The 23,456-nt window shown below is 42.3% G+C and overlaps 1 protein-coding gene across 17 annotated transcripts in view; it reads left to right on the forward strand.

Moving 5' to 3' along the window:
- KALRN (kalirin RhoGEF kinase) overlaps positions 1-23,456 on the forward strand; it is an 838,419-nt gene that overhangs the window by 421,357 nt on the left and 393,606 nt on the right. For 16 of the 17 annotated variants that reach the window (XM_053918456.2, XM_053918443.2, XM_053918448.2 and 13 more), the window contains exon 7: positions 15,959-16,150. In XM_053918456.2, the coding sequence (XP_053774431.1) occupies positions 15,959-16,150 (192 nt within the window). Of the gene's footprint in view, positions 1-15,958; positions 16,151-16,908; positions 17,026-23,456 lie in introns of those variants that run through there. The other variant, XM_053918450.2, reaches the window with a different exon arrangement.

Here is a 23,456-nt window from a genome sequence, read left to right on the forward strand (position 1 = left end):
GTTTGAATTTCTGGCAGTTCTGGTAATTTTTTGTTTTTAAATTGGTTGTTATCATTCTTTGGTTGTATGAAGAAGCAAAGCGTACCTACCTATGCCTCCATCTTGGCTGGGAGTCCATACAGAAAAAATTTAAATAGCTGGTAGAAATGTGACCATCATCAATAATAAAATTAAATGTGAAAGGATTAAGCAATTATCTAGTCAAAGGTACAGGTTTTTAGACTGGATAAAAGGATAAGGCCCAATCATATACTGTCTATAGGAGAAATAATTTAGATCCAAAAATTATAATAGATTGAAAATAAAAGGATAGAAAAATATGTATAATGCAAACAGCAACCACAGGAAAGCCAGAGTGGGTACATTTATAAAAGGTTTTGCAACAAAAACTATCACTGGAGAGAAGGAAGGATATTTTGTCATGATAAAAGTGTCAATTTATCAGGTCTAGATGCCTATTGTAAACATACATGTACCGAAAAACAGAACACCAAAATATGTGAGGCAAAAACTGACAGAAATGGAGAAATATAATTTGACAATAATAAAAAAGAAAGACTTCAATGCCCCACTTTTAATAATGGATAGAACAACTAAGCAGAACAAGAGATCAGAAGACTTGAACAAAGAAATAGATGACTATAAACCAAATACTTGTACTATAAAAGAAAAACACCTGAAATTAATTAGGTAACCTTCCACTTGAAAGGCATTGGAAACAGAAGTGTAAACTAAACCTAAAACAAGTAGAAAAAAGGAAATGACAAAGGTAAGAGTGTAAATTAATGAATTAGAGAAAAGAAAAACAATAACAAAATTAATGAACCAAAAGCTGGTTCTTTGAAAAGATCAACAAAACTTATAAACCTTTTGCTAGAATGACTAAGAAAAAAATTATTAGAATCAGAATATCAATACTACAGGTGACATTATAACCAGCCTTACAGAAATAAAAAAGATTTATGAAATAATACTACAAACAATTGTATGACAATAAATTAAGTAACAGATGAAATGGACAAAAGCCCAGGGCCGAATGGCTTCACCACTGAATTCTATCAAACATTTAAAGAAGAATTAATACAAATTCCTCAGAAACTTTTTCAAAAAAATAGAAGAGGAGGAAACACTATGAGTTGGGACTTATTTTATGAGGTCAGTGCTACCTTAATAACGAAACTAAACAAACAATATCATTTATGAGAATGAATGCAAACATTCCCAACAAAATACTAGCAAATTGAATCTAGCAACGTATAGAAAAATTATATACTATGACCAGTTGGGAGTTATCCCAGGTTTGTCAAGTTGGTTTAACATCAATAAAAATGAAAAAACAAAAGCAACAGAAAAACATATGATTATCTCAGGAAACCCAGGAAAAGCATTTGAAAAAATCCCAACACCCTTTTACAATTAAGACACTCAGAAAACTAGGAATAGAAGAGAACCTCTTCAACTGGATAAAGACCATCTATGAAAAACCATAGCTAACATCATATTTAATGGCGAAAGATTGGATATTTAGTCCCTAAGATCAGGAGCAAGACAAGGATGTTTGCTCTTGCCATGCCTAATCAATATTCGAGGGCCTAGCCAGGGCAATAACTCAGGAAAAAGAAAAGGTAGCTTGATTATGAAGGAAGAAGTAAAAGTATCTCTATTCTCAAATGGCATGATTTCATACATGGAAAATCCTAAGACATCTACTAAAAAATTACTAGAGCTAGTAAATGAATTCAGCCAGGTTGCAGGATGAATAATCAGTATTCAAAAGTATTTGTATTTCTACAGAGTTTCAATGAACAATCTGAAAGTGAAATTGAGAAAACCTTCCATTTACAATAGCATCAAAAAGAGAAAAATAATTTGGACAAATTTAACAAATGAAATGTAAAACTTATACTCTGAAAACTGTAAAACATTGTTGAAAGAAATTAAAGACCCAAGTACAGGGGAAAGCTTTTCATATTCATGGATTAGAAGACTTAATATTATTAAGATGGCCATACTCCCCAAACTAATCTACAAATTTAACATACCTCTATCAGAATCCCAGCTGGCTTCTTTGTAGAATTTGACAAACTGATTCTAAAATTTGTGTGAAATTGCAAGGGACCCAGAATAGCCAAAGCAATCTTTAAAAAGAGGAAAGTTGAAGGACTCATATTTTCTGGTTTCAAAACTTACCACAAAGCAACAATAATCAAGACAGTGTGGTCCTGTCATGAGTATAGACATATAGATCACTGGAATAGAATTGATTGTCCATAAATAAACCTATGTGTCTATAGTCAACTGATTTTGACAAGGGTACCAAAACCATTAAATACAGAAAGACTAGTCTTTATAACATATGGTGCTGGGACAACTGGATAGCCACATATAAAAGAATGAAGTTGGACCCTTACATTATACTAAATTTAAAACAGATAAATTTAACTTCATCAAAGCTAAAAACTTTTGTGCTTCAAAAGATATAATCAAGAATGTGGGAGGAAGACAACCCATTGAATGGGAGCAAATATTTACAAATTATCTGATAAGAGACTTGGATCTAGAATATATAAAGAGCTCTTACAACTCAATAACAGAAAGACAAATAACCCAATTAAAAAAGTAGATAAAGGATCTGAATAAGCTCTCCAAAGAAGATAAACATTGGTCAATAAGTGAATGAAAACATGCTTGAAAGTGCATAAAAAGATGTTAATCATCAGGGAAATGAACATCAAAACCACAGTGTGATACCGTTTTATATCCATTAGGATAACTATAATAAAAATGCAAGATAATAATAAATGCTGATGAGGATGCTGAGAAATTGGAACCCTCATACACTGCTTGAGGGAGCATACCGTGGAGTGGCTACCTTGGAATAGTCTGATATTTCTGCTAACAGTTAAACATTGAGTTACCCTGTGACCCAGTGATTCAACTCTTTGGTATATGCCCGAGAGAATTGAAAAAATATGTCTACACAAAATGTCCACACATTGTATACAAATGCTTATAGCAACAATATTCATAATAACTAAAAGGCAGGAATAACCTAAATGTGTATCTGCTGATGAATGAATAAACAAAATGTGGTATATTCATATAATGGAATAAATGAAATGCTGATACATGCTATAACATGGAGGAACCTTGAAAACATTATACTAAATGAAAAAAAATCCATTCACCAAAGACCACATATTTATATGATTTCATTTTGTAAAAGTCCAGAATAGGCAAACCTATAGAGACAAAAATTAGATTAGTTAGTGCTTAGGGGTGGGATGGATGGGAGATAGGGGGACAGTAGCAAAAGGGGACAGGGTTTCTTTTTGGAGTGAGGAAAATATTCTAAAATTGACTGTGGTGTTGGTTGTATGTGTGTGTTTACTAAATACTATTATACTAAAAACTGTTGAGTTGTATACTTTAAATGGGTGACTTGTATGGTATGTGAATTATATCTCAATAAAACTTAACAATATAAAGAAAAAGACAACTGGAGAGGGAATATTTTTAAGTGGATTCCCACTAGATCTAAGATACCACCTTCTTAATGGTTAAAGGGACCGACTGTGACAGAACACAGACACCAGCCCTGGTGCTGGTAGCGAAGCCGGGGTGGGGAGATCGGGCATACCACTTGGCATTCACTCACCGCTGTATTCAAAAGACTTTTGCTGTCTGTATTCTCTGTGCCCTTTGCTAAACAGCAAGATTCATAAGACAGAAAGCTATCTTCAAGTACCTTGCAGTTTAGCCATCCTCAAATTCATGTATCCAATGCAAAGAGAGTTTTGCCCAGTAGGATGTAAGCTCCTAAGGGCAGAGCTTTGTTTCATTCACACCTGCATCACCAGGACCTGTAACAGTGCCTGGCACCTAGTATATTTCTAATAAATGCTTGTTGAATGAACAAGGATATTAAGCATGCCACAGTGTCCATCACCAACCTGGAGCAGAGTTTGGGCAGCAAGGACACAGAACTGATAGGTAGGGCCTCCACTCCTGAGGGAGCACCATCGGATTGATTCCAGCAGAAGCTGAACAAGACAATGAATGAGAGCAGTCCCCAGGTGAAGTACGTTAAAGTCCAGGAACTGTGGGACTAGATGATCTTGCAAGTTCCACCTGACCTCGAGCGTCTTTGTTTCTGAGTTTCTAATCCTTAAAATGGAAGTAAAGCCTCTAACATGTGTCCTCCCTGACAAGAGTGAATGCGATCCTGTGTTTGCTGTTAACACTGGGATTCTGAAGGCAGACCTTCTAGGGAAACCTGCACTTGTCTAGTACTGCATGTACCATCGGCCAGACCTATTCTTGTTAATCAAGTTGAACAGGATGCAGTGTTTGTATCTCCACAAACAGCCTTATGGGTGGAATCTCCCTTTTCTTCCAACTCAGTGGGAGGATTCGATGTTATTTTCTGATCTGCTTAGGATCCATTTACGCTCCTTGCTCTTGGCACCATTGTCAGCATTAAACTTGTCCTAAAGAGAGAAAAATGTGCTTTGAACTAGCCTGGTGGAGCTTGTGCACATACATGTCTAAGGCAGCAGTTCTCCACCCCGGCTGCCCACTACAATCACCCGCAGAACTTTGAAAAAGTACCACATGTGGGCCCCACTGCCTGGGACTGTGATTTACTGTGCTGGGGTAGAGCCCTGGAGATCTGTACAAGGTTGAGAACCAGACAGAATCACTGGTCCAGGACAAAGAAAATAGGCCAAGGGACAATTGCCCTCGGGTCAAGCTCTAAAGCCACTGAATAATAATCCTGTGGAAATGGAGTTGAGGACTTCCCTTCAAGGTCAGGAGTATCCAGGGAGAGAGTATCTGTGTTTACTCCCTATTCTTTGTTCTCTACCCCAGCCTCTCTAGGTGCCCCGTTAACTTTTACCCACTGGTCTCTATTGGCTCCTATTCCAACAAGAAACATAGGAAAGCTCCTTGGTGTAGGCAGAGGCTTTTTTAGCATCAGTCTGGTACATAATGCTGGCTTCTCTCATCTGCTGCCCAGTCACCTGGCTTGGTTCCCTTCTGAAAGGCTTCTCTGAGCTGACCTGCTGGGCTTGGCTGACCACTCAGTGTTCTGACTCATGGCTGGCACTCCTCTCTTGAATGAGGAGGTTCAGTCTCCTCTCTTGATCATGCATTGCCCCACTTCCCTGGCCCCAGATTCTCTTCTCCCTTACTCCTAGTTCTCTGCCCACAGCCCCGGTACCTCTTTCCTGGCTTCAAATCACTGCTTTCTGGGACCTTCTGTTAGCATGTTCCTTGCCCTCAGGTTGTTGACTGTGCCCTTTGGGTGTGAACCTCCTGAGCCTTGTAGCTCAGTTTACCCACACACTTTTATATACTGACATATAGCCAGTGTTTGCTCTCTGACATCTGCAGCCTCCAAGGAGTTAATTTGTCTGAAATTCAGCCAAAGCTGACTCATGCCTCTTCTTTGAGGTCTCCTGGAGCCAAATGAAAGGCATGAAATAGTCTATGAAATCCAGCATGTCAGATGAGATAATGTACATGAAAGGACTTAAACCATAAAGCACAACACAAATATGAAGTACTGACAATAATAAGCAGCAGCATTGCATATGCCGTCTGGGCTATGGGTGGTAGCCAGCAGGAGTACCAGATGAGGCACAGAGGCTGACCAAGGACAGACAGGCGAGACCTTTGCAAATCAGGACATTCGAGAACTGAGATGCCAAGAGTAGGTAGGCGGATGGGAAGGGAGCAGCACTTTAAAGTAGAGGTCAGAGTTCACGACATAGCCAGAGTCCCAGAAATATGAAAGAACTAAAGGATTTCCATCAGCCAGTCATTTTGGTTCTGCCCTTAAAATATATATAGAACCTGGCCACTTGTTACCACCTCTGCCTCCACCACCCTGGTCCAAGTGCCATCAGTTCCTGCCTGTACTATGGTGGTAGGCCCTACCTGGTCTGCTTGCTTTCCCCTTTGTTTCTTTACAGTCCGTTCGCAACATAACAGCCTGCGTGATCCTGCCAAAAGTAAAACACAGCATATCATGTCACTCTACATTCAAAATGCTTTAATGTCTTCCTATTCTCAGGATAAACGCTGAAGTCCCTTACCATGGTTTATGAGGCTCTGCACAGTCTGGGCCTCAGTTACCTCTTGAATCTCAACCTCTACCACCTACTCATCCACTCCAGTCACCACGGGCTTCTTGCTGTTCTTGAAACACTCCATGTCATTCCTGCCCCATGGTCTTCGCCCTTACCGTTCCCACTGCCTGGAACCTCTTCCTACCTGTTCACTCTCACTTCATTCGGGGCTAAGCTCAGGTGTGTCATCCCTGATTTCAGGGGTCAGCCTATCCTAATTTCTCTGTCTTAAGTAGTGCTTTACCTGCCCTATCATGATTTATCAGCTGTATTTTATATAGCACTGAAATAAGAAACATAATAAATATTAATTTATTCTCTTACTTCTCTACAAAAATGTAAGCTCCATGAACATACAAATTTGGTCTCTTGTTAGGGAACTTTCACAGAGCCTTACATTGTTGAATAAATAGTTGAATAAACAAATAGGATAGAGATTTAAGACTCTAGCAACAAGGCAAGATACTGATTAAAGGGGCAGAGTGTTACCTTAATCCCTAGCTTTCCCGTGGTTTTGTGGATGCTGGGACCTTTTTGTTCCCCAGGGTGACTGGCCTTGGGTTTACAGATGGGGATTATTGCTCCAAGGAGGGAGAAGACAAGAGAAGCCACCTGCCAGGTTTCTGCCCCCTCTGGAGCTGAGCTGTTCTGGGATTTCTAAGGGCAAGTCAAGGGCCCTGATGGGGAGGCCTCAGAGATGTAGAACTTTTTATCAAATTCTCTCTCCAAGGGCCCTGTTTCTCTTGGAGATGAGCTTTTAAATCTTTGGGAGAGATTTGTCATTGTCTCTCTTATCCCTTGAGGGATATCCTTGGCCAGCCCAACTGCTTTTACATTTATGGCAAAATGAAACAGCAAGATGAGAAAGAGCATGGGCACAAGGAACTGACTGTGGCTCTCTAGTTCCTTCCCAGCTGAGTGATGATAGGTGAGTTATTTCAGTTTTTCAGAGCCTCACTACCACATCTGTAAATGGGGAATAATGATTGTGCCTGTGCCAGGGGTGTTGTAAGGATGAGATTTGACTGTGCATTTTAGGCACAACATTTGGCATGGTGTTACACTTGGCAAATGTTCAGCCATTATTATTGTCAGGGGTGAGAGTGCTAGAAGAAATAGTTCTCCTGTCCAGGGAAAGCTCCTCAGAGTTCCCATCTACAGAGCTTCTTAAACTTTAATGTGCATATGTATCACTTGGGGCAATCTTGTTAAAATGCAGCTTCACATTCAGGATGTTGGGAAGGGGCCTGAGATTCTGCATTTCTAACCAGCTCCCAGGTTGTACTGATGCCACAGAACAAGCTCTGAATAGCCGGGTCCTATAAGAGAAAGAGCCAAGGGAATAAAATACTGGTGAATGCATTTTCTTGAAGTCTTATAGCCATTGATTTCAACTATAAAGACAGCCTGAAATTACTACTTCAAAACCAAGAAGAGCTGCATTGTTCCCAACCACTCTCTCCATTGGTATCCCTGAATCTGATTCCAGTTGTCCCCACCCCACCCTATCATATCAATCCTGCAGTGATACCTCATACAAAGATACTCACCCCCTCCAAGGAAGTTTCACTCAAAACTGAGAAAAAAGAGAAAGAGGGGCTGGCTCCTTTTTTAACTTAAATCTGCTCCTGGGTTTCCTTGGCCCTCAGACATATGGCCAGGCACGTATTTTCATGGCTGCTTAATGGTTTGTAAAGCAATTGTTTGAGAAAACATTGCTACAGCAAGCCAGGTGAAAGGGACAGAGGGATTAATGGGCCAGCGTTATCTTTGCTGAGCACTGGGCTGCTCCGGATCCTTTCCTCTCTCCACCCAACAGTGACAGATGGCTTCCACATGGTTTGACCTACTGCTTGGCCAGATTTGACCAGATAGTCATTCATCAGCTGCCCTGTTTGGCCCCCTAGAGGGCACCCTGTGGTTTGTGGGAGGCAGAAGTTGCAGTTTTCATTTAGAGCTCATCACATCTCAGCTATTGGCAGAAGAGTTTCAAGCAGGGACAGTTCTTATTCCAGATGTTACTATCCCAGTGTCCATATGTTTCCAGGTGGGATCAGCAGGTTTACATTGTAATGTTAAACATGTTAAACTAATTAATCATAAGCTGATGGTTTAACAGCTTCAGTACCCAAAGTGAGTTTGGTACTAGCAAAGATGTAAGCATTACATATGGCACTATTAATCTGGAGAAAGGAAGTAAGGTTCAGCTTTTTCCATCGCCTTGGCACAGTCTTTTTATTTTCTTACTGATGTTGAATGTTACTTACAAAGCCACTGAAAGCAGTGTGGGAAAATCTCCAAATACTTCTCCTTATGACTTTTTTTAAGTGTGGCAAAACGAAAACTTCAATGAATATAAGCCTCAAGGCATGAGAAAAGGAAGCTATAAGCAGAAAGGTCATATAGACTAGGAATCAAGAGGCCTGGATCTAGTCCCGATTTGCCTCTCTTTGTGTCTTAGAACACACCACTCGATTGACTTAACAAATTTTTAAGTACCTACTAGGTGGACTCAAGAAATGCTTTTCTTTCTTCTGAGATTAAAGCGAGATTGCTACATGAACTTCTAAAAAACTGTAAATACTGTGTTTATATTCCTTTCCTTATAAAAGCAGTATTTGCTCACTGAAACTTGCCTATTTCACTTGTATGTAAATTGTACTTTACTTTAAAAAAAAAAGTTCTACCAAAGTAAAAACAGATGGAGAAATCTGAGTAATTACAGCTTTTAAGGAATGCAACCTGACCAAATCATTAAAATTAAATGTACATCAAAATAATTTTTAAAACTAAAATACTAAAAATGCTAAGTGCATTAAAGTTAAAAATATTTTCACAACCCCTAGTATTATTTGCAGAGGAAACAAAAAACAAAAACTGTAAATAACTTTTGTATCTCAATAAAAAGGAGTTTGACCAAAGCAAAAGATTAAATATAACTTCCCTGTTAGCTCCATCACCCATAGGCATTTGATATTTTGATGTTTCAGTAGGGTGGAAAAGCCGGTGGGATAAAATATTATATACTTATTCTTTATAATTTTAAGAAATTATCTTTAAAAATATGTATTATTTTTAAAAATTTTCTCTATATACAGAGAATTGAGATGAGGAAAATATTCTAAAAAAAAGTTCCATTACCATGTATGTCTGATACAAAATAAGCAGTCAATAACTGAAAATATTTGTGTGTACTTTCTTGGTATGCATGACTGTTTTCAGCTGAGGCCATACTATTTTTATATATATTTTGTCTTTCACATTTTGATTTAACATTTGGTTTTTATTTGACCTGAATGATTTTTGCTGAGTACTTTGGCTTTTGGTGGTTATTGCCTGGCCTCTGTCCCTTGACTTTTGGATTTGGAGAGGCCAGGTCTCCAGAGCTTGTCTAGAGGACTGAATCCTATTCAGGAACGTGACCGCTACGTGGTTGTTGTGCCTCACTTTCTCTGATGATCTGATGGATTACAGCTTCCATTTTCATAATAATAATTTAAAAGCTGCAGCCCATTAATTGGAATGGGATGGAGAACCCCATGCCCAGAACTTATTCCTCCCAGAGGTGAGACAGCTCCTCACTGACCCTCCTGTGCCTTTCTGGAGGTGAATATGAAAAACATAGGCCCCTGGATGACAAAAGGAAGGACCCCATGCCCAGCCTGGCAAGGGGGCTTCTGCTGCCCTTTGCAAAATGGTCAGTAATAAGGAAGAGGATCTGTTCCCTTGTATGAGGACAAGACATCCCCACTTTTGAGTGCTTTGGGCATGGCTGACACGTGCCAAGAGATTGGAAATGCTTTAAGAAGGTTATCCCTAGAGGCAAAGAGTTCTGTTTTTCCAACTTAAGTTATGGAAGAACACTGTATTGAAAGGGCATGGCTCACAGAGCAAGTCACTAGCTGATTCTGAATTCTTTGATGGACCATTCAGGGCCCTAGACCCTTGAATTATAGGGGAAGGACAGCTGCCACCAGGGGTGCTGTGTTGTGCAGGACAGTGGCCTGAGAAGCAGCCAGGGCAGCTTCGCCTGCTGCAGGGATATTTCTCGGGAATAGCAGGGCACGTTGTGGCGAGCTCTCTGTGGTACTTTAGACTCTTGTTAGCATATTTGCCTCTAGTTGGAATAGTTGATATGTTTTTCTCTTCTTACGCTTTTAACTAATACTTTGAGTTGGTTTGCATTTAATTTGGAGAATTAACACCAACCTGCTGAAACTGGATGAGGGAAAAGATCCGACATTCTTTGAGTTATTGGTTATATGCCAGGCAATGGACTGGACGCTTTGTGTCTCATATAACCCACAGGAGACAGTTTCTGATTGAGCGTGTGAAGGTATGAACACAGGAATATAAAATTCACCTCTGTTTATAGGAGTGAAGTGAATGGGATTCAAATAATATACATATTCAGAAATTATCTGTTCCTATACTCAGGCCCTGACACAGACCAAAATGATAGCTTGCATCAAATGATTATTTCTAGAAGAACCGTATCTCTTTCAAAGTATACCACATAAAAATTTCATTTAAAGAAAAAAGTTATCTGGGTTTTTAAGTGGAAAGTTATTATCTATAAGCACCTTTGCATGTTTTTGTAGCTAGTCAGGGCAGCCAGGAGCCAGGTTCAAAGTGAAAGTCTTTGGCAGGGCTGAAAACTTGCACCAAGATCCTGCCAAGAAGTTCTTTCAGGAGAATGACTCTGCTCCATTGATTTCAGTTCATCGCAACAGGAGACAGGTCCTCAGGAGAAGGAGCCCTCCATCCTGTGATCTCTGGTTAACAAATGAATGCAGGGATGAAATGAGAAAACAGATAATTTTGTAGGCAACAAAAGTAGGGGCAGGGTGTAAATGTAGAGGGTTTTTAAGTTAGTGAGATTTTGCTGGAGGTTAGTTATTTTTCCCATTTGTGACCAAAATGATGGGAGAAGAACCTCTGTGGGGAGTAGGATCTGGTGAATGAAGCAACAGACAATGCTGTGGGTGCCTTACATTTTTCAGGGTAGTGTTAATATCTTGGACTATGTAATACTTTGAATAATGATAATAATAATAGCACTACCCATATGTGGGGGTTTAAATTAACAAAGCAACTGTAATAGCATAAACAATAAAATATAATTTTTTAAAAAGGTAAATTAACAAAGCAGTTTTAAAGTGAGGGATTAAGATGATACTAAGCCAGAATTATTAGCTATATTATTAATTTTTGGCCAGGTTAGTCTAGGCATCTCTGCTCAAGGGAAGGAGCTGAAGAGGACAAAGGGAGGGGAGCAGCAGATCTCTGTCGTCACTCAGCTGCAGCTGCAGCCCTCACATGACAGGGCAGAGAGCAGAGCCAGGATGAGGAGCTAAGGCACACAACAGACAGCTGAGGCTAGGCTATGCCTCCCTCTGCGGTACTTAGCACTCCTCTCCGTGGTCTCACTGCATTCACTCTTCCTCTCCCCAGCCCTTTAGCACACAGGGCGGTCTTCTGAAAGCATGAACCAGATCATGTTACTCTTTTGTTTAAAACCTCAGCCCTGGCTGGTGTGGCTCAGTGGATTGAGCCCTGGACTGCGAACCAAAGGGTTGCCAGTTCAATTCCCAGAGCACATATACCTGGGTTGCAGTCCAGGTCCCCAGTAGGGGGTGTGCAAGAGGCAACCACACATTGATGTTTCTCTCTTCCTTTCTCCCTCCCTTCCCCTCTCTCTAAAAAGAAATAAATATTTAAAAAAAATAAAACCTTCCCATTGCACATAGGCACTTGAAAGTTTTGAGTTACCCTTGTTTCTTCAGTTTATACCCCACTTCCTCCAAAGGAGACGGTTTTGGGAGGGGAACATATTAAGTCCTCCTTCCTCTCTGGCACTGAAGAGAAGAAAGAAGAAAACCGTGACTTCCTAAATTCTCTCTGCATTCAATCTGGTGCCCTCTGTAAAGAGAGATGGATCTAGAGGCCTGTGTTATATGGCGGTAACACTGCTTTCTCAGAAATGTAATGTCTGAGATCATTTAGCTCAACTACTTCACTTTACAGGTGAGGAAACTAGGCACAGAGGAAGCAAGTGACACCTTGAGTGAGTGCCCAGGGTGAACAAAAACTCATGTCTCCTGACTCCTAATTTTGATGCTCTCGACTGATGGACAGTTCTGCAGGAGAAGGGCATTAAGCCTGGCAGGCAAAAGTGGCAGGGCCAGGCAGATGGGACAGAGTGCAGGAGGTACCTGGTAGGAAATGGAAAGGCTGTAAAGAGTCAAAATATCCATTATTGTTGGCTACATCCCCAGGACAGACGATGCCCCCAAATGCTCCTTAACAGAGGCATAAACAGTGACACAGACCACATGGATGGATTGACCAAAGGCCATGACATGTGATTTGTGCCTAAGGACTAAACACCCTTTTTTACTCAGCCTCTTAATCCAGCTCTTTAAGTGTGTTCTTTCCTTTTAAGTCATTTGAGACCTTCTCTGCTGTTCCTTTTTTCATTTGGTTTGTGGCTGCAGTTTAGAATCTATCTGCCCACTTGTCTCAGGTTCTAGGCTGAAGGAAAATGGAGATAATGATGATGAACTTGGGTAATGTCACTTGCCTGCAGAGTTTTGCTATTCTGAATAGGACTTTAGAGGGAAAAAAGTTAGCAAATTCATGAGTCAACATTATATTTATCCCTCTGTTATGAGGAATACTGCCTCCGCTACTTTTGTGAAGCATAATCATTTGTTAGTTTCAGTAAGACATTTTTCTGCCCACTGATAAGGAAACAAAAAAGGCGTTTACTGTGCTAGTCTCTAGAATGAAATGTAAACTGTGGTCGTTTGTTTGTTTGTTTGCTTTTAGCTTTCATTTATGATCACAAGCTTCAGGGTTGTGGGGGACTTGGGGAGTGGCCAACCTCACCACCACCTCCTGTGCGGGAAGCCCCTTCCCCACACCCTGGCCAGTGGTTCAGATCCCTTCCCTCTGCATCCCCACAGCGACTGGCCTCTACCTCTGTCAAAACACTTAATTTCATTTTGCTTTAAATTTCATTTACTTGAGGACTTTTCTTCAGTCTCAGCTGTGATCCCCTGAGGGTAGGAATCCTGTCTCATTCCTCTTTGATCTCCTACAGCTCCCAACACAGAGCCTGGCTCACTCTCCATAAATATTTGAATGAGTGACAAGGTGTTAACAGCCTCAAGAAGGCAACCACAGTTAGACATTTCTAATAGCTGGAAACTTCTTTCTGAAAGTGAGGAGATATATGCCTCACTATGTTTGCTGTGGGGGAGAATGAAAACAGGCAGTAATGACAGAGGGCCAGGCATCCACAAGAAGTATATGAGGGGTCCTGGAGATAGGCTAGTGCCCTGCTCTTAATGGTTTTCTTGCTTCCCATTTGGCTGAAGGTCTTTCCCAAGACAAAAAAACCCCAACAACCCTAGATAGATCTGGATAAATACATGTGAGGGAGAGAGTTCCAAGATTCAAACCCGGCTTGGAAGGACGGCTATATCCAACACTGTCCATGCCCCACCCATATCCACTTTGCCTGCCCTGAGGGTCCTGTGCAGACAGTTCCCCCACACTGACAGCTTCCTGTGTTTCTCTGCCCATGGTCACTCTGATTTGGGGAGTGTGGTTGGCCTGTGTATAGGTCAGGCTGGAAATGCCAGGGAGTTACTCCAGTAGAGACCTTCAACAGTGAACAATGGGACTTGGTGTATAAATACCCTAGACGTCTCACCTCCCAGTGGGACATCTCAGAAGTGTGTTTTGCACAGTGTTTCAGAGAGTTTCAGGAGGGATGGCTCCCAATTGCTCATAGTAGCAGCCCACTCATGAACACAATATCGTATTCATTTTTCTCTCTGCCCTCTTTGAATCCTCACTCCCTCACTGTTTTTCCTGGGATCACACTCAAATACACCATCTGCCCCAAATCCTTGTCTCAGGATCTGCTTTGGGGGACCCCAAACTAAGACAAAGACACAAGCAAGAAATTTGGGGAAATCCATGTTATTCCCTGAGAAGAGAGAACTTTTAAAATCAGTACATGCCTTTTTTCCTTTTCTTTCCCTCTAAGTGCAGAGTTGGTTTTTCTGTCAGTTCTATAAATAGAGTTTAATTTTAAGTAGAATCTATGTCCTAACTCAGAAAACAGGGCTGATAATGATTCCTAAATCTCTGAAGGATCATTATTTCAAATAATAAGTCTTGGTAATGTTCTAGTCTATTAAAGGAAGTGTACTATGTCAGAAAGATCCCAGGCCAGATTAAAGAAAAAGCTTATGCATGGGGGTCATTAGACATCAGGATGGATTTGTATTCAAGCATGTCACTGAACCTGTTAAACTTCCACAGAGACCTTTTAAATGAAGAGAGACCTTAACCACCTGGCTCAGGTTTAGGATGGAGTGCTCAGGGGAAAGCTAAGGTGAATAGGGACCGTGAGGGAAGAGGGAAAGAAGAATAAAGAACCTTCATTAAATTTACCCAGTATTAATGAGGTACCCGTCAGCTAATGGGACCAAGAGAAAAATGCAGTTGTTGAAGAATATTTATTATTATTTGAGAGGATTTGTAGCAGAAAACAAAGATGTACAAGCCACCTGTCACCCACATCCTTCTTTAGACAGACATTGTGGATCAGAGAAGCTCTCTGTGAGTGCCACAATATTCCTTGATTGTTTTGACACTTCAGACAATTAATACGAGGTAGCAGTTAAAAAGTAACCATGCTCACTAGTCTTATGTTAGTGGGGATTTTCTTTGGTCTTGTTCCTTCCTGGAGAGTTTTCTGCTAGCCCAGCAGGAAAAAGCATACATGGTGGTCATGAGTGTTAATTGGCAATCAGTGATGGGAATGAGCGTGAACAAAACACAAGATGAAAAGAGTCAGTAGGACCAGGAGATCCCCACAGATACCTTTTGGGGTGAGGTGGGGACTTGTTCCTAAGTCAAGGGGAGATTAAAAAAAGGTCCCATTGATCTTATTTTTAGCATGGGAAAGTGTTGTGGCTTCAGGTGTTCTCTTTATTTAAATCCTGACTGATGGCTAGTGCCCCAGCTTTTCTGGTGGAGGCAGTGGCATGGGGACAGCAAAGTCTTTCCTTGGTGCTAGGAAGATGTAGAATTATCACATAACATGTTTTCGTTACCCTTTTTGGTGTACATTGCTGCCCTGTTGTAGGTGGCAATAATGCCCTGGGTACAGTTCTTTCCTAAGAGAGATGTTTTGGCCTCTTCCAGCTTTTGCCCTAGTCTGAGCCATTACTTTCAGAAAGTAACTTTTTTTAAAAGAGTTAGTTAGAGAGAGGGGGAGGGAAGGAGAGAGAGAGAGAGAAACATCAATGTGTGGTTTCCTCTTGCACACCCCTTGCTGGGGACCTGGCCTGCAACCCAGGCATGTGCCCTGACTGGGAATTGAACAGCAACCCTTTGGTTCCCAGGCCCGCGCTCAATCCACTCAGCTACACCAGCCAAGGCAAGAAAGTAACTCTTAGAAGTACCATACTGTCCCCATTGGCATGACCTCAAAGATGATAGTGAGGTTTACTAAGGTATTCCATGCAAAATGACTGCATTTGTGTGCATTAGTAGTTGACACAAAAGCTATGCTGATCCCCAGAATGAAAAGCATCAGTTATCTTACCTACTATCTGTGGAAACTTTATCATAAACAAAGACTTCTGTTGGGCCAAAAACAGATATGCTAGTGTGTCCTATACCATCCTGTCTCATAATTCTTATTTGAGGTAGCTTGCTTTCCCAAATGCCCACCCCAAAAGTGCTCAGTGGATGCCTTTTCAGCCTGCCCCACTATGCACTCACTCTGCTTTGCTTTCCAGAATGCCTATGTCAACATCAACCGCATCATGTCCGTGGCTTCTCGCCTCTCCGAGGCTGGTCATTATGCCTCACAGCAAATCAAGCAGATTTCCACACAGCTGGACCAGGAGTGGAAGAGCTTTGCGGCTGCCCTGGATGAACGTAGCACCATCCTTGCCATGTCTGCAGTATTCCACCAGAAGGCTGAGCAGGTGAGGCCAAGGGAGCTGCAGAGGTTGCTATTGGTGGCAAGGGTGGGAGGATATACACTTTGTAGACAGCTCCTCCTCTCTCTGAAACACTGAAGACCCTGATGAGTAGCTGAAACAATTACCCATGTCTCCCACTTTCATGGCCCCTGTGTACATAAAGAAACATTGGTGGCTTTGTTTATCATCTAAATAAGAAGAAACCCAGAGTCTGTTTACATGCTACTGGATAGTGTATTGTTGTGTGTACTTGTGTGTGTTGATTGCCTGCCTAGTTTGTGTTCCCTGAGCTTGGACAAAACGGGTGAAACTGAATTGATCATAAGAGTACGGAGAGCAGGGGGAATCTAATTTTACATGAAGCATTTGCTATAGATAATAATAATAATAATAATAATAATAATAATAATAATAATATAACAATAACACAGTAGCTAGAAATAACAATTACTGGTTCTCATTTACTTACTGGTACTGACCAGTGACATCACTAACTCATTTTACAGAGAGGAGCACTGAAGCTCGGAGAGAATAAATGATCTGCCTAAGACCCAGGCGTGTGCTGGAGCTCACTCTAACCAGATCATGGAGGTCTAGTTGTTAAAATTGCAGGAATTTTGAGAACTGGTCATTAAATATAGCATTACTTAAGCTAAATTTAAATTAACTATGTCATATTAAAGACAAAGCCAATAAATACTTAAAACTCATTATTTCCCATTTATTTTGCCACATTTCATTATCTAGGTTGTTGACGTTATTTATATCTATTTGGAAATTTGTGTCTGTGGTGGAAATGCCGTGCATGTGTGCTACCAGTCATCTCTTCCTGACTCCACATTTGGTGGTGTCACATTGGGAGCTTGAAACAGACCAAGGTAGGAGTTTTACACCACGGAAATCAGCAAATGCTACCAACCAAGGCTGGATTTATTGTTTTATTCATTGTCTAGGGTCTTAAAAAATGAGGGAGAAGAAATTTTATAGTGCAGACCTAATGTAAAAATGTGTCTTGTCTGTAGCTCTTACATTATGAATGGCACACAGAATTAAGGAAATATTCTTCTGATATTCAGAAACTATTATTCCATTCTGCACAGAAGTCCCTCACATCATGGATGAACAAGTAATGTTCTGACATAAGTCTTGAGGTAGTTTCATTTTTGTTTTACACCAACATAAGTGAAACTGACTTCCAGCCAGGATGGAGGTGTAGGTAGACACACTGTGCCTCCTTGCACAACCAAAAGAAGAACAACAAATTTAAAAAGCAAAAATTAACCAGAACTGAAAGAAATCAAACCGAATGGAAGTCCGACCACCAAGGGGTTAAAGAAGAAACATTCATTCAGACATGGAGGAGCGGCGGAGATGGGCAGCTGGTCAGAGAGGACTCCCAGCAAGGCAGCAGCTGGCAGACGGGGTGGTCCCACATTTGTGTGCAGAAAAACCGGGAGGAACAACTGGGGAGCGGGATAGATTGCACAACCCAGGGTTCCAATGCAGGGAAATAAAGCCTCAAAACCTCTGACTGAAGAAACCTATGGGGGTTGAGGCAGCAGTGTCAAGGAGAGTTTGTTGGAGAGACCCCACAGGGTCCTAGAAAGCACACAAAATCACCCACCTGGGAATCAGCACCAGAAAGGGCCAATTTGCGGGGGAGAACCAAGATGGCGGCGTAGGTGGACACACTGCGCCTCCTTGCACAACCAGAACTGACGGAGAATCAAACAGCAAGGGGGACCAACACCAAGGAAATAGAAAATAGACGTTCATCCAGACTGGTAGGAGGGGCGGAGACGGGCACCGGGGTGGAGAGGACTTGCGTTGCTATGGCGGGGACTGAGACTGGCGGAGTGTGGGACAAATGGCGCAGGCAGTCCGAGCACTAGCAGACCCTGCGGCCCCACATTTGCACAGATAAACCTAGAGGGCCGGACTCAGAGTGGCAGAGAGTGGGGCAGGCAGAGTGGTGGGTAGCACCCTGCGGCACCACATTCGCCCACAGATAAACCGCACGAACGGCGGGCAGCGAAGCAGACCGTGCAACCCAGGGCTCCAGCTCGGGGAAGTGAAGCCTCAAACCTCTGATTGAGAGCGCCCCTGGGGGTTGGGGCGGCAGCAGGAGAGACTCCCAGCCTCACAGGAGAGGTTGTTGGAGAGACCCACAGGGGCCTAGAGTGTGCGCAGGCCCACTTACTCGGGAACCAGCACCAGGGTAGCCCAGTTTGATTGTGGGTAGAGGAGTGAAAGATTGAAATCCGGAGGAGAGTGAGGCGGGCGCCATTGCTCCCACTCGGCCCCTCCCCCACGTACAGCGTCACAGCGCAGCAACCAGCATTACCCCGCCCCGTGAACACCTAAGGCTCTGCCCCTTAAAGTAACAGACACGCCAAGACAAACAAACAAACAAAAAAAATGGCCCGAATGACAGAACACTTCAAAGCTCCAGAAAAAATACAACTAAGCAAGGAAGAGATAGCCAACCTATCGGATGCACAGTTCAAAGCACTGGTTATCAATATGCTCACAGACTTGGTTGAATCTGTTTGAAAAACACATGAAAAAATGAAGCCTATGCTAAGAGAAACAAAGGAAAATGTACAGGGAACCAATAGTGATGAGAAGGAAACTGGGACTCAAATCAGTGGTATGGACCAGAAGGAAGAAACAAACATCCAACCAGAAAAGAATGAAGAAACAAGAACTTGGAAAAATGAGGAGAGGCTTAGGAACCTCCAGGACACCTTGAAACGTTCCAACATCCGAATTATAGGGGTGCCAGAAGGAGAAGAGGAAGAACAAAAAATTGAAAACTTATTTGAACAAATAATGGAGAACTTCCCCGATCTGGCAAAGGAAATAGACTTCCAGGAAGTCCAGGAAGCTCAGAGAGTCCCAAAGAAGCTGGACCCAAGGAGGAACACGCCAAGGCACATCATCATTACATTACCCAAGATTAAACACAAGGACCTACATCCAAGATTACTGTATCCAGCAAAGCTATCATTTAGAATGGAAGGGAAGATAAAGTGCTTCTCAGATAAGGTCAAGTTAAAGAAGCTCATCATCACCAAGCCCTTATTATATGAAATGTTAAAGGGAGTTACCTAAGAAAAAGAAGATCAAAAATAGGAACAGTAAAAATGACAGCAAACTCACAGTTATTAACGACTACACATAAAACAAAAACGAGAGCAAACTAGGCAAACAACTAGAACATGAGGGTTGTCAATAAGGGAGTGGGAGGGGGAGAGGGGGGTAAAGGTATAGAGAATAAGTAGCATAGATGATAGGTGGAAAATAGACAGGGGGAGGGTAAAAATAGTGTAGGAAATGTAGAAGCCAAAGAACTTATAAGTATGACCCATGGACATAAACTATGGGGGGGAATGTGGGAGGGAGGGGGGTTGGCAGGATGGAGTGGAGTGGGGGGCGGGGGGAATGGGACAACTGTAATAGCATAATCAATAAATATATGTAAAAAAAAAAAAAAGAAAGGCCCAATTTGCTTGTGGGTAGTGGGGGAAGTGACTGAAAACTGGCAGAGAGCAGAGCAAGTGGCATTGTTCCCTCTCAGACCCCTCCCCCCAACACAGTACCACGATGCGGCAACGTGGGTTGCCCCACCCTGGTGAATACCTAAAGCTTGGCCCCTTACTATGTAAAAGGTGTGCCAAGAGAAAAAAAAAAAAAAAAAAGGCCCAGGAGAACCAACATGGCAGTGTGGGTAGACACACTGCACCTCCTCGCACAACCAGAACTGACAGAAAATCGAACGGCAAGGAAGTCCGACACCAAGTAGATGAAAAAGAAACATACATCCAGACTGGTAGGAGGGGCAGAGACAGGCACCAGGGTGGAGAGGACTCCCGTTGCCGTGGTGGGACCGAGACTGGCGGAGTGTGGGACGGACGGGGCAGGCAGTCTGACCACTAGTAGACCCTGTGGCCCCACATTCACGCACAGATCAACCGAGAGGGCCGGACTCAGAGTGGCGGAGAACGGGGCAGGCAGAGGGGCAGGTAGCACCCCGCGGCCCCACATTGGCACACAGATAAACCCGGACAAACAGTGGGGAGCGAAGCAGACCGCGTAACCCAGGGCGCCAGCGTGGGGAAATAAAGCCTCAAACCTCTGATTGAAAAAGCCTGTGGGGGTTGGGGTGGCAGCAGGAGAGACTCCCAGCCTCACAGGAGAGGTCATTGGAGAGACCCACAGGGGTATAGGGCGTGCACAAGCCCACCCACTCGGGAATTAGCACCAGAGGTGCCCAATTTGATTGTGGGTAGCAGAGGCAGTGACTGAAACCCAGTGGAGAGTGGAGCGGGCGCCATTGCTCCCTCTCGGCCCCTCCCCCACATACAGCCTCACGGCGCAGCGACCAGCGTTACCCCACCCCAGGGAACACCTAAGGCTCTGCCCCTTTAAGTAACAGATGCGCCAAGACAAACAAACAAACAAAATGGCCCAAATGACAGAACACTTCAAAGCTCCAGAAAAAATACAACTAAGTGAGGAAGAGATAGCCAACCTATCGGATACACAGTTCAAAACACTGCTTATTAAGACGCTCACAGAATTGGTTGAATTTGTTTGAAAACTAGATGAAAAAATGAAGGCTATGCCAAGAGAAACAAAGGAAAATGTACAGGGAACCAATAGTGATGCGAAGGAAACTGGGACTCAAATCAATGGTGTGAACCAGAAGGAAGAAAGAAACATCCAAGCAGAAAAGAATGAAGAAACAAGAATTCGGAAAAATGAGGAGAGGCTTAGGAACCTCCAGGACATTTTGAAACGTTCCAACATCTGAATTATAGGGGTGCCAGAAGGAGAAGAGGAAGAACAAAAAATTGAAAACTTATTTGAACAAATAATGAAGGAGAACTTCTCCAGTCTGGCAAAGGAAATAGACTTCCAGGAAGTCCAGGAAGCTCAGAGAGTCCCAAAGAAGCTGGACCCAAGGAGGAACACACCAAGGCGCATCATAATTACATTACCCAAGATTAAACAGAAGGAGAGAATCTTAAAAGCAGGAAGAGAAAAGGAGGCAGTTACCTACAAAGGAGTTCCCATAAGACTATGAGCTGATTTCTTAAAAGAAACCTTGCAGGCAAGAAGGGGCTGGAAGTATTCCAAGTCATGAAAGGCAAGGACCGACATAGAAGATTACTGTATCCAGCAAAGCTATCATTTAGAATGGAAGGGGAGATAAAGTGCTTCCCAGATAAGGTCAAGTTCAAGGAGTTCATCATCACCAAGCCCTTATTATATGAAATGTTAAAGGGACTTATCTAAGAAAAAGAAGATAAAAAATGTGAACAGTAAAATGGCGACAAACAACTATCAACAACTGAACCTAAAACAAACACAAAAACAAACTAAGCAAACAACTAGAACAGGAACAGAATCACAGAAATGGAGATCACATGGAGGGTTATCTGATGTGGACCAGCCCGCAGTGTCCATGGCGTTGTGGATGAGATGAGACAAATTCACATGGACTACCGAGTCCTGTGGATAAAAAGGGACGGCACGGGAACTCTCTCAAGGGGAGAGCGCCTCAGAATACCTCAGCCACTCTCTTGAGAGTGCCGCGACCCTTGCCTTGACAGGCTTTTATTGGCTTTCTAATAACATACATCAAAGAAGGTTTTCATTCATTGTACTTAGGTTTACTTTAGGTAATTACTTTTTACAGATAGCAACGGGAAGGATGTTACTGATTACTTCTTACAGATTAACAAGGAAAAGTTGTTGCAAATGCAAGGGAACCGTAAGAGTAATTGGTCTGGTTATACTTCAGTCCTTGGGAGAATTAGCACAGACTTCAGGAACTCAGGGTGATGGAGTTTTAGCAAGAGGAAGTCACAAAGCAGCCTCGATATAATGCAGGTCTGATTTCCCACTGGGGAGCCAATCTGTGGGTTTGGCATCCTGCATGACACAACGCACCTATGAGCTTTCTCATAGGGCTGAGCTACATTTGCCATTGCCAGGCAGATTGGTTCCTTATATTTATCAGCAGGGGAGGGGGAGGGGGAGAATGGGGGACTAGGTACAGGGAATAAGTAGCATAAATGGTAGGTACAAAATAGACAGGGGGAGGTTAAGAATAGTGTAAGAAATATAGAAGCCAAAGAACTTATATGTACGACCCATGGACATGAACTAAGGGGTTAGAGGGAATGCAGGCAGGAGGTAATGTGCAGGGCAGATGGGAATAAAGGAGGGGAAATGGGACAACTGTAATAGCATAATCAATAAAATAAATTAAAAAAATAAATATTATTTCCGTGAAAAGAAATCATAAGTGAAATTATCAATCACCTTTCGTGTCACAACTATGCAAGTATGTTACATACAAAAGCATCCTGTGAGAGTCAGTTGGCTACATGGAATTACAATAAAGAGCACTGTGTATGTTATTATTCCGTGTAAGTTCTGTGCCACGTATGTCTTATGTTAGTAAAGTTTATGATACACTCGTGTATGTTTGTGTGTGTGGGTACAGAAAACGCAGTGCCAGGACTGAGAATAGCTGGAGGAGTCAAGCTTCTTGCTGATGTTTCCTGACTTAGTTTGGATCAGAAGCAATTTTAATTGTATCTATTTTTAATGTGGTTTCCTCAGATATTACCACTTCTTCAGGGAAACTCATAACTATGATTCTATTTAGCTAGGGGGAAAAACACACCCAACAATGGATTCAAGGCTATTTTTCAATGCATTCATTTAGGCAGCTCTTTATTGTCCTCATGTGGGCTGTTCTAGGCAATAAGATAAAAAGGTATCTAGGCAATTAATTTGAATGGAGCTGTGCACCCAGGCAAGAAGAATCACAGACAAAAACCATTCCAGACTGTTGGGTGAGAAATTATTTGCATTTTAAAGGTGTGTTTTTCCACCTAATAAATCTGAGTGATTTCACTTGGCTCACAATTTGTGCACAGAAACCTATAGTCTTCCACGGTTGTTAATTTTCATTTTTAAATAATTTGATATCTGTCAAGGTCTATATATATCACATTCCAGGAGCCACTGCTACCATAGGCACAGTACAGTCTGTCCCCCTAAGCTGCCCCTCCCCTCCTTCACCCCTGAGGCTACTGACCCAACAGTAGTGGTCTTCTTGAGGGTCAATCTCCATTCCTTGTGGGAAAGGTCTCTGCGAGTTCCCTGAGGGGCCTGAGGGGCCTGTATTATATGCTCTTTGCTCCTCTTCACAACTCAATGTACACACTGTAATGTACCTTTATGGAAACATTCCATTACATTAAGAGTAGCCCCCCACATGTGCCTGTGA

This window comes from Desmodus rotundus, chromosome 2 (genome assembly GCF_022682495.2).
Source record: "Desmodus rotundus isolate HL8 chromosome 2, HLdesRot8A.1, whole genome shotgun sequence".
Classification (NCBI taxonomy): domain Eukaryota; kingdom Metazoa; phylum Chordata; class Mammalia; order Chiroptera; family Phyllostomidae; genus Desmodus; species Desmodus rotundus.